This window comes from Rousettus aegyptiacus, unplaced genomic scaffold (assembly GCF_014176215.1).
Source record: "Rousettus aegyptiacus isolate mRouAeg1 unplaced genomic scaffold, mRouAeg1.p scaffold_m13_p_8, whole genome shotgun sequence".
NCBI lineage: Eukaryota > Metazoa > Chordata > Mammalia > Chiroptera > Pteropodidae > Rousettus > Rousettus aegyptiacus.
In genome coordinates this window covers 91,323,348-91,337,979 of record NW_023416311.1, presented here as the reverse complement: position 1 = coordinate 91,337,979, position 14,632 = coordinate 91,323,348, and the positions used below count along the sequence as shown (strand labels likewise).

Here is a 14,632-nt window from a genome sequence, read left to right as displayed (position 1 = left end):
TCTTACCTGATGAGTGTAGCTGGAACCACAGGATTCTTATTGCTACATCCTTTAAGGCTACCACAGAGAGTAACAAAATTTAGTGTGTTTATAAATAATACCTGAGTTGCCTAGAAAGAAAAAAAAGAGACAACGAAAGCGTGAAAATTATTTTACTTTAACCATTACTTATAATTCTGGAAACCTAGAGATCTATTATATCAGTAAACTATCCCGGGGTCTTTCCCAACTGGCAAAACAATTTTGACAACCCATAACTCTTTTTTTTATACATCTTAAAAACATAAGTTACCATACTGCCCTTCCTTCTTCCTTTACCCTTACCCTCTTTTCGCTTCTGAAGGCCAAGTTTTGAAAACTATGGCAGCTAATTTAATTTTACCAATCAACAATGATAAACTGGATCAAGAAAAACAATTTAAAGAACGTAAAGTAATATTAAGGGGAAAAAACAATCTTCTGGGGGGGGGTACCCTTAAAACTGAACTAAACTCTCTTTTATAGGTTACTTCCAAGACAGAATACATTCACTGACCTTGGGGTCTTTCTGATTAAGAGTTACTGCCAGGGTAAGGCCATCTCTTGAAAAGGCAGAAATTAGAGCTCCTCTTGACTTCACCGACTCACATTTAGGAATTAGACTATTCAGAAGGCAATCCTGTTGTGCCCAATGAACACAGTATGGCAATGAACTATGAAAGCAATATTGAAAACAAGTAGTATAGTAACTTTTAAATTAAATTTCATTACAAAAAAATTAAAGAATCCAACTAAATTTGTACATGTGCATATATTAGGGGGCCTCCTAGCAACAAATCAGGAATTTTATCCAGGTGACAAAAGAGTCACCAATTAAGCTCAATATCAGTTTTGTTAGTAATACCATGATACCATGATCTGTAGCCAACCCTAAATACATCTGCTTCCACTAATGGTTTAGATACACATATTTCTATATTATTGCTAACATTTTTAAAGGGATTAAATAGGTAGAGGAGATTTTTAGGATAGTGACAATGTTCGTTCTATACTTGATATGAGGATAGTTACACACATGTATATTTATTAAAGTCCAGTTGTACACTTAAGATTTGTTTATTTTACTTCATATAAATTACAAGTTAATAAGGTATTGCTAACATAAAAAAAGTAAAATAAACAAAGAAAAACAACCCCCAAAATTCACACGATTTTAGTAAATCTTATTTAGGCATTGTATGCTTTTAATGCATTCAATTTTATTGGGCTTTTTAGAATTTTTTAATAAAAAATATTTCAGCATTTAAAAGGTATAGTAGTAAATTCAAGTTCTGTGCCTTCTAAATTTCAATTGAATTACTTTCTAAAATGTTTTTTTTTTTAGTCTTAAGACAAGTAAGACCATAGCCTGTCATATCTTTTATGTGTTCTCACTTCCAAGAAGGAAAAAAAAAGCAAAAAAAACCTTTCTAGATTAAACATTTAAAAATGAAAACTGAAGAAATAGAACATTATTTACGGAAAGAAAAAATCTGTAAAGTCTCAGTTGAAATTCTCATTTCTACTATGAATCTTTTTATGTACTTATAGGCCAACACATAATGTCTTAAAAGGACAGAAAATAAGAAAGGAGGAAACATTTATCTCACCTTATAGGTGTAAATACATTCTCATGCCACCGAATTGCTAGAAATGTTAACTTTAGGTGTTCCTCAGAATAAAAAGTAAATGAACACAGGCAGCAGTCTCCAAATAACTGTAGATAAATTTAACATAATTAATCTGAAAATAAATCAAGATATATAAAATATATTCTCATTGTAAATAAAACATATTGAGATCCTGCTTGTATTTTTATTCTTAACATTAAGCTAAAGACTAAGCAATTTATTTCTGAGCCAGAGGCATATCTACCAAATAGGACATCAAGGTGCAGTTTATTTTCTTAAGAACACTGCCATTTACTGTGGCTATAACTGGAAGGATTCTTACTTATTTTTCTCTTTTTTAAATAGCTATACATTTTTTCAATGAGGGCACTACTACCATGGGGGTGGGGGGAGTAGAGAAAAACAATAAAACTTGAAAAAATAACTTCTAACAGTGAATTGCATAATAAAATTTTGGTCCATACATCCATGAAGCTATTTAAAATGTTTTTTAGTTAATGATGTATTATATCCTGGGAATTAAATGGCTTACTTAATATCATCAATTCTAGTTATATTTTAAAACCAGAAAAAAGTAAAATCAGAGAAGAGAAAGTTCTAAGTTCAAACTATTTAATAAACATTTTTTAAAATGTGGCCAAAAAATATAAAAATCTTTTCCATAATAACTTCACAATTACTGTGACATGATGACTAAAGATCTACAGCTATGCCATTACACACTCTGCTCAATAGTTTCACAGATAGTGTCTGTTCTAGAGCCTGAGATCAACTTCTATAACACCCTGTCTGACTTGGATTTTACCTCATTTTTTATAAAAACAGCATGCACTACAGCTTCTTTATCTTCAGCGGAAGGCAAATGAGCTGATTCTTTAGGTATAATCTGGGACCACTGGCCCATCAACGAAGGGTGTTTAGACGTTAAGATATTCTTGAACTCCAAATATTCCCAAAGAAATATGTATCCAGAAAGAGTTATAAGCAGAACTCTTTTCCCATTTCCAGACACATACAAATACAATCTCAAACCACTTGCTAAAAAAAAAGAAAAAAGTAATTAAACCTAGAAAGTCTGAAGTCTCCCCAGAAAGTATATAATTTATCTATTCTGACAATAAGAAATCTAAATGATGTTACCATTCATGATGTAAAACTAAAGCAGTAGTAATATAGTAGAAGTACAAAAGTAATATTTATCACATATTTATGTGATATTAGGAACCCACTGTTATCACAGATATGTCAGGCATAATCAACTTTTCTTCTTCAAGATAAATCTAAGTATCACAAATAAACACCGTCAAAAAATACATACTTTGTGAAGAGTTAAAGAAGTACAAATTAGTAGCTGAGAGATGGTCATGATGAAGAGGGGTACGGCATAGGGAATGCAGTCAGTAGTAATGTGATGGCTAGGTGTAAGCCAGAGGGGTTATACAGTAATTGGGGGGATCGTTTCTTAAACTAGATAAATGTCTAACCAATGTACTGTATACTTGAAACTAATAAAATGCTTAAAAAATACATATAATACATATATATATACAGAGATATTTTTAAAATAGTAATAGGAAAATGTTTCATCCTCTTTTCTTATTTAACAAGTACAAAATAAATTCTCACCTATTGCAGCTTGTATCATTTCCTTAGGCTTTTCAGTTGCTTGTATAGTTTTCAAACAATCTTGATCTTTGTTCCAAAGGAAAAGCTCCCCTGTAGTGAGTACCCCAGCCAGCCAGGCATCTGTTTCCAAAATAGAAATGCAACACTTACGATCTAATACTTCCCTTAATACTACCCAAATTATGTCAAAATTCAGTTAATCTAGCCTTTTGAAATGTCAGTAGTACTTAACCATTACTGGATGTTGTTAGGACAATAACATCCTTCAACAAAGGCTGCAGACTAGGAATTTTCTTCTTTGTCCTTCCTGATAGCAAATTAATTTCATTTATGAATTTACCATCCAAAAGAAAAACAGCTTCATTTTCCTAAGAGAAGAAATATGTGAGAGACTTATGAGGTGCCAGAAGTTAATTCAAACTTTCATCTAAAAAAATTATCCCAGAAAGGCAAACAGTGACATTTAAGAAAGATTATACATTTGTATCACAAATTATAAAATTAACAATAAAGTTGATTAGGTAACCTGAAGATTTTCAATATTAAAAACCTCTTATTAGAATTGCGTGGTAAGATGACCTAATGATTGTAACTTAGATTTCTTTAAAGTTTAAAACTATGGGAAAGTCTTCCTATTCTGCTTGCCAAAACTGAATTCTACTGTTTAATCTCATCGATTTGAACAGTGAGTAGTATGGGTAAGTTTTAAATAAGTTAGATTAAAATAATATGGCTTCTGTAATCCATGGCTCCGATCATTTTATTATCTAGAAAAAGTATGCTGTTTTGAATTAACCTTGTTTTCATACATTTTAAGGCAGTGGCTTTCTAAGTTACCAGCAGCATCAGCAACACTTCAGACCCTGTTAGAAATACAAATTTTTCAACCCTGTCCCAGACATACTAAGTCAGAAACTGAGAGTAGGGCCCAGGACTTGTTTTAACAAGATCTCCAGATGATTCAGAACCAAGAGATGTTGTTCTGAATTAGGTAAGAGGAAATTAGGTAAAATATCTCATAGAAATGATACTAAACACTGAATTTAAATTTTTGTTAATTATAAATTCTAAGAGGATTTTATAGGTTTTCCCACTTTCCCTAAGGTGAAGAATTTATTCCATATATTGTGAATAGTGTTCTTTTACCTCTAGTGTATTATGGCCCATCTTTATTACAGTTCTTAGAGGCACTTCATTGTACACTCATAAAAGCCACAATGGGACTATTTCTATAGGGAAAGGTTCAACGCCAGATCAATCTTCTTAATCATAATATGGGAAAAAAATTTTCTGAAAGTAAAATATTTCTTTTAGACAGACCATTAAACTTTCTGGAAAAGTTAACTATACACTGTAATAAAGCATGAAATCCTATTCAGTGTGCAGGTAATCCTTCTAAAGATGTGTTTTATTTTTTAAAGGCTACAGAATATTCTTCATTCTTAGACATAAAGCATACATTTAAACAGATATTACAACTGGTATTGTCTGAATTAAAAAAAAAAAAAAAAAAAAAACCTACCTGTCCCAACCAGGAGACTCGTGGCCAGGGTTTTTTCTGCTTGATACTTGTTGATGTCAAAACTTCTAATCTTATCTCCATTCTTGTTAAAGTACCAATGAACAATTAAATAAATTGCAAGATGCTATAAAAAGCAAAAATAATAATAATAAGTAGCCTATGTTTACTAAGGATCTTAATATCAAATTTTCATGAAGTTTTGACAAATCACTTTTTCATCAGCTCAATTCTCTTTCTAAGGTAAGATACTGACAATGCATTCAGTGTCTCATCTTATATCTTGAACAGTCAGGCAAATGTATTTGCTTTTTTGACAAGTTGTTTCTCAGACTATGAAGATAAACAAAAACTAGGATAAGATCTTGAAAATAAAGTTTCTACGTAATTTGCTTCTGTCAGTTTGGCACGTTGGATTTTCCAAAGAATACCACAACAATATCTCCCATCCCACATGCTCTTCTTATACTGACTTTGACACTTCTCTCATTGAGAACTCTGGTCTATGCCTTAACTCTTGAAATTGGGTGGGATCTTGACTATTTTAACCAAGAATAAAATGGAAGTGATGCTATGCATTTCTCAAGGCTAGATCATAAAAGGCAATACAGCTTCTACTTTATTCCATGTAAGCAGTCAAACTGCTCTGAGCCATCAAGCTGTAAGAAAGTCCAAACTAGCTCACATAAAAATAAAGCCCTGAGATAACAAAGAGAAGACGCCTGGCAAGTCCCCATGCTGGGTGTGGAAAGTAGTAGTGGAAGCCAAAAAACGTTTATCAGAGCCCAAGCCTGGTGAGGAGAGCATAATCTTGGGCAAATGGTCTATTCTTGGAAGAATCTAAGAAGAATGTTCATACTGTGGGGTATCTTGGCACAAAATACTGAAGCTTAAGCTGAGTGAGGACACAGAAGCCAAACTGAAAGGGATCCCACTGACCAAACGGAGGACAATTTGAGCATCAAAACAAATTATAGTATTGGATTTAAAATCCATGACATAAAATAGGAAACCATAAATTTATATAATTATAAAAAAGTAAATAAATTGAACATTTGATGAAAATGGTATATTTACATTGCTTCAAAGTATATCCCTATAAAGCACTAATTACAAAGGAGAAAAAAGTAACTTTACAATGAAGTCAGGCAGACTCGGTTTAATCCATTGATCAAAATGAAAAATACTAGAAATGGGACAAATGGAAATCATGTGCTAATAGGTAAATGATAAAAATCTCTGTGATACATGTGGTAAAGATATATAACCTAATCACAAGGAAATATCAAGCAAACCCAAATTAAGGAGAATTCTACAAAATAACTGATTTGTAACTTCAAAAGTTTCAAGGTTATAAGTGGGGAAAAGATTAATTGGTTTCCCTGGCAGCTAAACATGAGTCACTGTAATTTTTATTCTTTCATTATATAGGACAATCCTGGACAACTGGAAAAACGATTATGAAAAGAAACTGAGAATTGGATGGTTTTAATGTATAAATGTTAATTTTCTGATTTTGATGGTTGTCTTGCAGTTATGTAGGTAAATGCTCTTGACCGTAGAAATTACACACTAAAATATTCAGGGATAAGGGAACGCCAATTTGTCAGTCATTCTCAAATGGTTCATGAAAAAAAGTTCTTTATACTATATTCACAATTTTCCTATAAGTCTGACTATTCCAAATGTATTTTTTAATTTTTAAAATTGGGAGATCTTGAACAATGATGGCATTGGTCATTGGCCTGGGCTGTATTCGATCATAGCCGCCTTCTTCTTTTTTTTTTTTTTTTAATTTTATCTTCCTAATTCTGTTCAGTTTACAAAATCCAAAAAATTCTGAATTTATTTGGTATAACTGGTACCATATTTAAAAGCCGATTTTTTAAGATAAGCTTTAAAAGACTATTCGTGTATAGCATAGAACCTATTAAGATGCTACCCATCCTCATATTTCATATAACATTGTTTTTCAATTGCTCAGAACCCAAATAGTCTAGATGACTACTGCCTTAGTATTTTTATAATTTAAATGTAAATATAAAAGTTATAAATTCTTTAAAAAGAGCTATCAATATGCAAGAGTAATGATGGCATTAGAAAAGCATCATTGGCAGCTGTTAATGAAACAGACCTAGTCAAATAGTATCAGTGGCTGCTAAGCTAAAACTTAGTTGAAAGTAGATGGGGAACTTCACAAGAGATGGACTAACACCCCTACACCCATTAATCAATCTTAAAATTACTAACAGTGAAAAAATACACATTATATACTCCTGATATGATGCTATGTAGTTAGGAACTATACAGAACCATCTTGAAATATTCTTACAAAGATAATAAATTACAAAGATAAAAAATTAAAAACTGACTCTAACCAGTTGACAAGAGATAAAGAGAATGAAGGAACATCCTAAAAACACCAGAATAAAATCAACCAAATTTGGAACGTAAAATTCTACAAAACAAATCCATTAAATAAAATAAAAAACCATGAATCCATAAAAGTAAATGAAGATTGAATATTTGATGAAAATGATGCATAAATGATAGTATCAATGCTGAATTTCCTGAACTTGATGACTGTGTTTATGTAAAAATATACCATTGTTCTTAGGAAATGTGTATCATACTAAGATGAAAAGAGACATGATGTAAGCAACCCACTCTCAAATAGTTCAGAAAAAAATATTAGTGCACATGCATAAAGAGAAAGATAAAGCAGCAAAATATAAATAAGTGGTCAATCTGAGTAATGATATAGGAGTTCTTTATAGTTTTCTTGCAACTTTTCTGTAAACTTGAAATTGTTTGAATTTCAAAAAGACAACACAATACCAAGAAATTAATGTTATTTTTGGTGGTAAGGGGTAACTAACTATATCATGGTTTGGGTTTTTTTTTTTTTTTTTTTTAAGGGTCCTTACCTCTAACTCTCCTAGATATGATATAAAGTATTTACCTAAGTATTGAGGCCAGGGATTTGCTTTAAAATACTCCGGATGTATACTTAGATAAAAGTTTTGCAATGAAACCAAGAATAAAAAGAAAGCTCAAGATGTGAGACTACAACCCTACAGAAACTGATGATGGATAATCTTCCCATCTTTTAGATGCCTAAAAGATGTTCTCACCGCCTGTTATATGACAAAAATTACTTCTGCTACATACTGAACTGGCTATAAAAACACTAATTCTACTGACAATAAAAAACGTCTCGAAACAAGTAAAATTGGTTAACAGAAAAATACAATAAAAGTAACCTCAATCACACTCACAAAATATGTCAGGAGGGGAAATATGTTAGGAGGGGAAATATGTTAAGTCTACCTCCCAGAAAAGTACCTTTAAAACAACATAGGCGAATGCAATGCAAAGAGAATCCTAGTTCTGTGGTTTCCACCACAAACGAGTCTAGGAAATGGCGTCCATTCCTCAATGTTCATCTCACTAATCACCAACTAAGGTCCAACACGGAAGTCTTCCCACGACCACCTCGCGTAAGTCATCCCCAGGGTCGGGTTTATCTACCCGACCCAATGGTGGAGGCTCGGAAAGGAGAATCGCCTTCCAGCGAGCCCGTGGGGCGCCCACCGGGGTCTGGACAGGAGCTGGGGCACCGGGTCCCGGGCGGAGGTCCTTCCCGCCGGGCCGAACCTCGTCCCGCGCCGTCCGGGGGGCGACCGGGCCCCGGGAGCCCCGCGCCTCGGTCGGCCTGAGGATGCTGCGGCGGCAGGTCGACACCGGGGGAGCCAGGGGAGGCCCAGGAGGAGGGAAGGCGAGCGCCCAGCGGAAGGAAAGGACGAGGGGGCCGCGGGGGGCCGCGGGGTCGCGGAAGCGCGAGGCAGAGGGCTGTCTGCGGGACGCGGCGTGGGGCGGGGCGGGGCTGGGGCCGGAGGCGCAGGAACCCGCGGGCGGTTACCTCCGCCAGGGCCAGGGCCAGGCCCAGGCCCGTCCGGGGCGGGAGAGACGCGCGAGGCCGCGCGCGGAGCGGGCAGCGCGGCGGGGAGGCGGGAGCGCGACGGCCGCCCCGGCGACGGCGGAGGGCGGGGAGGGGGCGCGGGCGCGGCCAGGGCGCCTGCTCCGAGCCGGCCGGGGGCGCGGGCGCGAGGCGGGCCCTGCTCCTCCCTCCCCCCCGCCGCACCCCGTCTCTGCAGGCTCCAACCCTCCCCCTCCGAGCGGCCCCGCGTACCTCCGGCCCGCACGGCCCGCCCCCGCCGCGGCGCCGGCCGGTCCCTCGGTCTCACCCCCCCGGGCGTTCCTCTGACACGCGCCTTTGAGTGCCCAGCGTTGTGCGGCGCTTCCCATGAACCGTGTGGCAACCGACTGCTACGTAATTCACGGGATGACCCCCGCCACCAACCCCGTGGAGACCGCCGCCGACCCGAACATCAAGCGCTGGTCCACTGCCCTCAGCAGATCAGGTGGGCAACTGCAAGCGCGGAAGAAAGCCTGGCCGTCCTCGCAATCTCAGTGACCTGTTTACTTACTACAAAGCTTTCGCTTCCTTCGCCCCTGTCCCGGTCCAGCAGACTGGGAACAGGGGTCACGAACAAGCAGCACTAAGGCCTGGAAAAGCATTTTTCTGCAGACTAAATTAGTACGCCTTAGACAGTGGCATGCTCTGTCTTTACCTACCTACCTACCTACCTACCTACCTACCTACCTACCTACCTACCTACCTACCTACCTACCTACCTGCCCTCCTCTTCGCACATTAGTATCACTGGCCTGGTTTTTAAAGGCATTTTGGCTTCTTAGCCGTAACTAGGATAAGTAGGTTCTGCTGAGTAAATCGCCCAGCCCTCTACAATGAAGAGCTATCAGCGTGGTCTAAGCAAACAGCAGGAAAACTAATTTCATGAAGCTGGTAAACTACAACTATCCCTCTGCTGCTTTGTGGGATAACTGGCAGCTGGGACACTGGCAGCTCAGCACCATTTCTCTCAAAGGTTATAGAAATGAAATGGCTCAAGTCCATCCAAAGTCATAAATCTTGCTAGAATTGACGTAAAAAGCCTCGAGCAGAAAAATTTGGGAACTAGAAAATCTTCCATAATTTTCTGTGTTCCCATTTCTAGGTCTTAAGATGTGATAATAATGAGATAATTGTAGCTGATTTTGCTGGATAGCGATCAGACCTAGCGGTGTAATTCTGGAGTTGACTGTTTCATACACATATTCTTTAAAAATTTATGGGAATGACAATTTGCTGAAATAAAAATTATTGAATGCTTATGTCAGATGCTGTGCTAGGTATAGAGGGGAAGACAATGTTGTCCCTATTTAAAAGAGATTTGTAGTCGCTTAAAATTACAGTGCAGTGATAAATTCCGTGATAGCATTATGCACAGAGTCCATTTTCTCCAGCTGGGAGACATGCATTTTGTGGTGCTTCTGGACCACAAGTGGAACTATCTAGTGAACAATTAGCTACAGGGTTCAGAAGCCCAGTGGGAGGACTAGAGTATGTAACCTAAGCATCAGTCTCTCCTGGAGTTTCACCTGCACTTTTTAAAGATCACCTCTCTTTAATATATATCGAATAAGAGTTTAATAGCGAATACCAATTCTTATGAGAATTCTTATGAGCAGGTTGGATGAGAACCAAGAGAGTGGTGTCATGAGAGCCTAGGAAGGAGCGGTCAACCACGTGACAATCCCAGTAAGGTCAAAAAAAAATTAGCCTGAGAATTCCCCATCAAATTTGGTGTTTTGTGGTTATACTTATAGTGTCAGATATATAATAACCAAGTTCCTTTGGGGTAGGAGATAATGAAATCAAATTTGACTAGTGAGCAAGAGAGGGAATTTGTTGTAGAGATTTTGGTCTATCCCACAGATCTTAGGCATGATTGGTTTCAAAAACCAAACTTTGGGAAAAACTGGAACTAGGACAGATTGTAGATGTTCTCTCTAAAGCAGAGCCATTTAGTAGAGATTTCTATGATGATGAAAATGTCCTGTGTCTTCTCGAATATGGTGGCCATTAGCTACAAACGGTGTTGAGCACCTCAAATGTAGTTAGTGCAATTGAGACACTGAATATTTATTGTAATGAAATTCAAAGGTCCACATGTGGCTAGTGGTTCCTATATTGCACAGTGCAGCTTTTAAGCTTTGCCACTAACATGACTCACCTCCAATTATTCTCAGCTTCTATCTCAGTTTAAAATTGCAAATCTCTTGGAGGGAAAATGCAAATGGTGCAGTTCAGGTAACAGGTCCACTCCGGCCGGGATCAGTCAGCTGTGGCTAGGATCACACAGTACAGAAGTGGCTGCTCAGGGCTTGTCTCTGTGTTTCTGAGACCGTTCTTCTTCCAAAAGGGGAATCATTACAAGCCGAGGTCTGTGATAAGATGTAGTAGTGAATTATTTAGGGTAAGACTAGGCTTCTGTATCAAAAAGCCCCTAAAATAAATCCCTGGCCTAAAGAACATAGATGTTTATTTCTCTCAGTGTAACTATTACAAGATGAGTGATTCAGATTGGTGGTGTAGCTCTGCTACTCACATTCAGAGATATAGGTTCCTTTGAGATACTTGTTCTGTCATTCTCCAGCATCTCGTTGCATAATCAAGATGGTCACAGTGGATTCCAGCCAAAGAAAAGGGAGAAAAGAGAGAGTATGCCCACAATCTAAGGACCCAAGCTCAGAAATAATACACAATATTTCTGCTTGTGTTGCGTTGGAGAGAACTTAGTCATGTGGTCACACCTAACTGCAAGGGAGGCTAGAAAAGGTGGATTAATGTACCAAGTAAGACTGAAAAAAAAAAGCTTTTAATAGACAATTAGTCTTTATCACAAGTGGTGAGAATACGAAAGTAATAATACGTATTTCCTGCCTTCAAGGATATCACAGGTTTGGTGAGGAGGAGACAGATGAGTATTAAACTAGCAATGAAGAAAGAATATGGCTGTAAGAACTCAAAAGAATAACTTAAAACAATATTTCTCAAACTTTAATACATAAATTAATTACCTGGGAATCTTGTTAAAATGCAGATTCGGATTCAGCAGGTCTGAGATCGGTGGGGCCTTGAGAACTGCTTTCCAAACAAGCTTTCCAGATGATGCCAATGCTGCTGGTCCTTGGACCATACTTTGAGTAGCAAGCAATTTCAGGTTCAGCAAATACCACAGAAAGAATGGCATTTGAACTACACCTTTGAATTATGGTGCAGTGATGAAGAGACCAGCTTTGGATATTAGACATCCTACCTCTGACTTGCCTGCTAATTTAATTTCCTTCTCTTTAAGCCTAATAAAGATCTTAAGTAGCAGAGAACCTCACAGAAACTGGATTTAACAATAAAAGTTGATTGGCTCATTAATAGAAGAGTTAACTAGATTTCTTGTAAGTTTTGATCAGGCAGGTCTCTTGTTTCATGTTTCTTTAATTCTTTTCACTCTGTCCTTTGTCTTCAGGCTGGCTTCTTTTGTAATAAAGTGAAAAGATGGCAATTTTACACCCATTTCACAAAAACATGTAGTTTAAAATGTTTTTCTATAATTGAATGTTCTTCAGAAGGCTCCACTTCAGTGGGTAGCTAGGAGTCTATCTTGTCAATTCATGTTACTTCCATTTCTTTTTTGATAAAGTCTCTTTCAAATAAATGCTGTCTTGAAGATTTTCTTCCCTTCTACTTAATCTACAGAGTAGATTCATAATGATAGTGGTAGAAAGGGATTAACAACAGTGGTGGAGAGAGTGATCATACTCCAACTTTGTTTTCTATATGCTTACCCATCACTGCTTCCTGAAGGATGTTTGATGTTTTCTACTGGGTCACCTGCATTGGTGTCTAATGTAGCACAGATAGTGAGCCTCTAATTTCCCCTTTGAAGATACTACAGTGCCCATGAAAGCTCAGACACATCCTTTATCTTTCCATTCTGTTGCCTCTACGGTAGGGTCCCCTTGCTCAAAACAGCCTCCTTCTCCAAGCATGTAAGAATGTTGTGTCCCTTAAACTTGACATAAGAGCTGAGAGCAGGTCAAGAATGATGACTCATCTTTCCCTATCACGTGTTATGTTTTATTTTGCTGGGATCACCCCAAATTGGGGATGGAGGAACATCCTAAGGTACAGTCTTACCCAATAACTTGGAAAAGATACTCTGCTTCTAACTTTCTCTTCAACCCAATCCCTGTGAGATTTTACCTTGAAATAACACATATATCTGATCCCCTGTTTCCACTAAGCCAGAGGAGCTTTCTTCTTCCTCTTCCTGCCTAAATAGTACTCCTCTTACATCTATCCTGGGTCCTCTCTGGATTGACCCTACTTTGTGGCTTATAGAAAAATTCCATATTCAGACTTCAATGCTTTGAGTTTGATATATAACGAAAAATTTGGAGAGCCCTTTTCTCTGTGAATAAAGTTGAACTGTTTAGACAGTTGTCTCACTAAATAATCAAATAATTTTGCTTGGAAACTTGAAGCTGAAAACAAGATGTCTGTCCTAGGTGGTATCTACTCTACTAAGGGTGAGTTTCTTTGATTCAATGAATGGTTTCTTTGATTCAACTTAGCTAGACCGAAATACATTTTCTAGAATTCCCTTCCCTGTACGTTTCTAGCTAGATTCGACTTATGGGAGATTTGAAGGGCAGGAGTGAGGCAGCAGCCATCTTGTAGCTCACATATGTGCTTACTTACCTGCTGGCTCCTCTGGTTGGAAGGCAGAGGCAGCACTTGCAGCCGCTCTAACTTCCCCTGGATCCTCTTTAGAGTCTCTGACCCAGGGCCCAGCTTCTTCAGGACACCAATACCACCAAGGTTAGAAGCAACAAGAACTGACATGGGTTTTGGATAATTCCCATGAGCTTCAGCTCATGCTTACTGGTCCCAACCTGTCTTTACTCTCTTCCACTTTGCAGCTGTCTTCCTTTGCTGCCTGACTGCTTTGTGAGCTTTGAGCTCCAGCATTTGACGCAAAGGTAACAGCCGTATGTTTACTGCTTAAAGCGCTCATGATCGCATAAGGTCAAATCCCAGTAAATGCACGCACGTGTGCACACACACACACATTCTAGTGCTTCTTTCTTTTTGATTGAACCCTTATTGATATAGCGTGCAAGGCAACAAGATATAGTGAGCAAGCCACTGTTTGGTACTTAACTGTACACATGCATCCTTTTCATTTTGAGTCCTCAATTCTGTTCTTCTTTAAATGGCAATTGAAGTTGTCATGTCTACTTTCCAAAAAAAAAAAAAAAAAAATCGAAAGGAAAAAGACAACCTATGAAGAGGAAAAAAGTAGATCAAATACAAAGACCAGGCCCCAACACCTTGGCTGTCGGGAGAGGGCCTACGAAAGAATATTTGTGCTTTAAGGTAAGGTTCTATATTTTGATCAGGAAGCCATTTAAACAGATGTATTCACTTTGAGAAAACATATCCTATTATTTATATACTTTATGTTATTTCAGTTAAAAGTCTGTTTTTTTTTAAAGATCATATATTGAATGCTACTATTTAAATAAAAATAAAATTCTGCTAAGATGAAAAGAACCTTCTATTGGCTCTCAAACAAATTCACCTATAAAGAATGAGTGAGATTTTGATAGAGAAGTGGAGGAAGATTATGAGTTCAGTTACATCATGTGAAATAAACATAGGACATATACAACAAATGTAAAGTGAGCACCTTGTGGCTGATTCTAAGTACAAGGCATCTTTTGGGTGCCGGCTTTGCAGACTCCCTCTTTGAGGACTGCTGTTCTGCGCATTCAGAAGAGGACCTTAGCAGCCATATACCCCTGTCCTCCTCTGTCATCTCACTCCAGCTAACTAATGGGCCCAATGGGACTTAAAAAGTCAGTGGCA

General features: G+C 37.8%; 1 protein-coding gene across 11 annotated transcripts in view; it reads right to left on the bottom strand.

The window, feature by feature from the left end:
* Positions 1-9,363, bottom strand: part of CPLANE1 (ciliogenesis and planar polarity effector 1) — an 87,501-nt gene extending 78,138 nt beyond the window's left edge. For 6 of the 11 annotated variants that reach the window (XM_016142467.2, XM_036225482.1, XM_036225485.1 and 3 more), the window contains exons 1-8: positions 8,140-8,382; positions 4,798-4,921; positions 3,508-3,643; positions 3,276-3,395; positions 2,455-2,687; positions 1,629-1,735; positions 536-692; positions 7-110 (exon numbers count right to left, since the gene is read on the bottom strand). In XM_016142467.2, the coding sequence (XP_015997953.2) occupies positions 7-110; positions 536-692; positions 1,629-1,735; positions 2,455-2,687; positions 3,276-3,395; positions 3,508-3,643; positions 4,798-4,878 (938 nt within the window). In that variant the 5' untranslated portion in view covers positions 4,879-4,921; positions 8,140-8,382. The other 5 variants (XM_036225478.1, XM_036225479.1, XM_016142468.2 and 2 more) reach the window with 5 other exon arrangements.
* Positions 9,364-14,632: the final 5,269 nt, after the last annotated feature.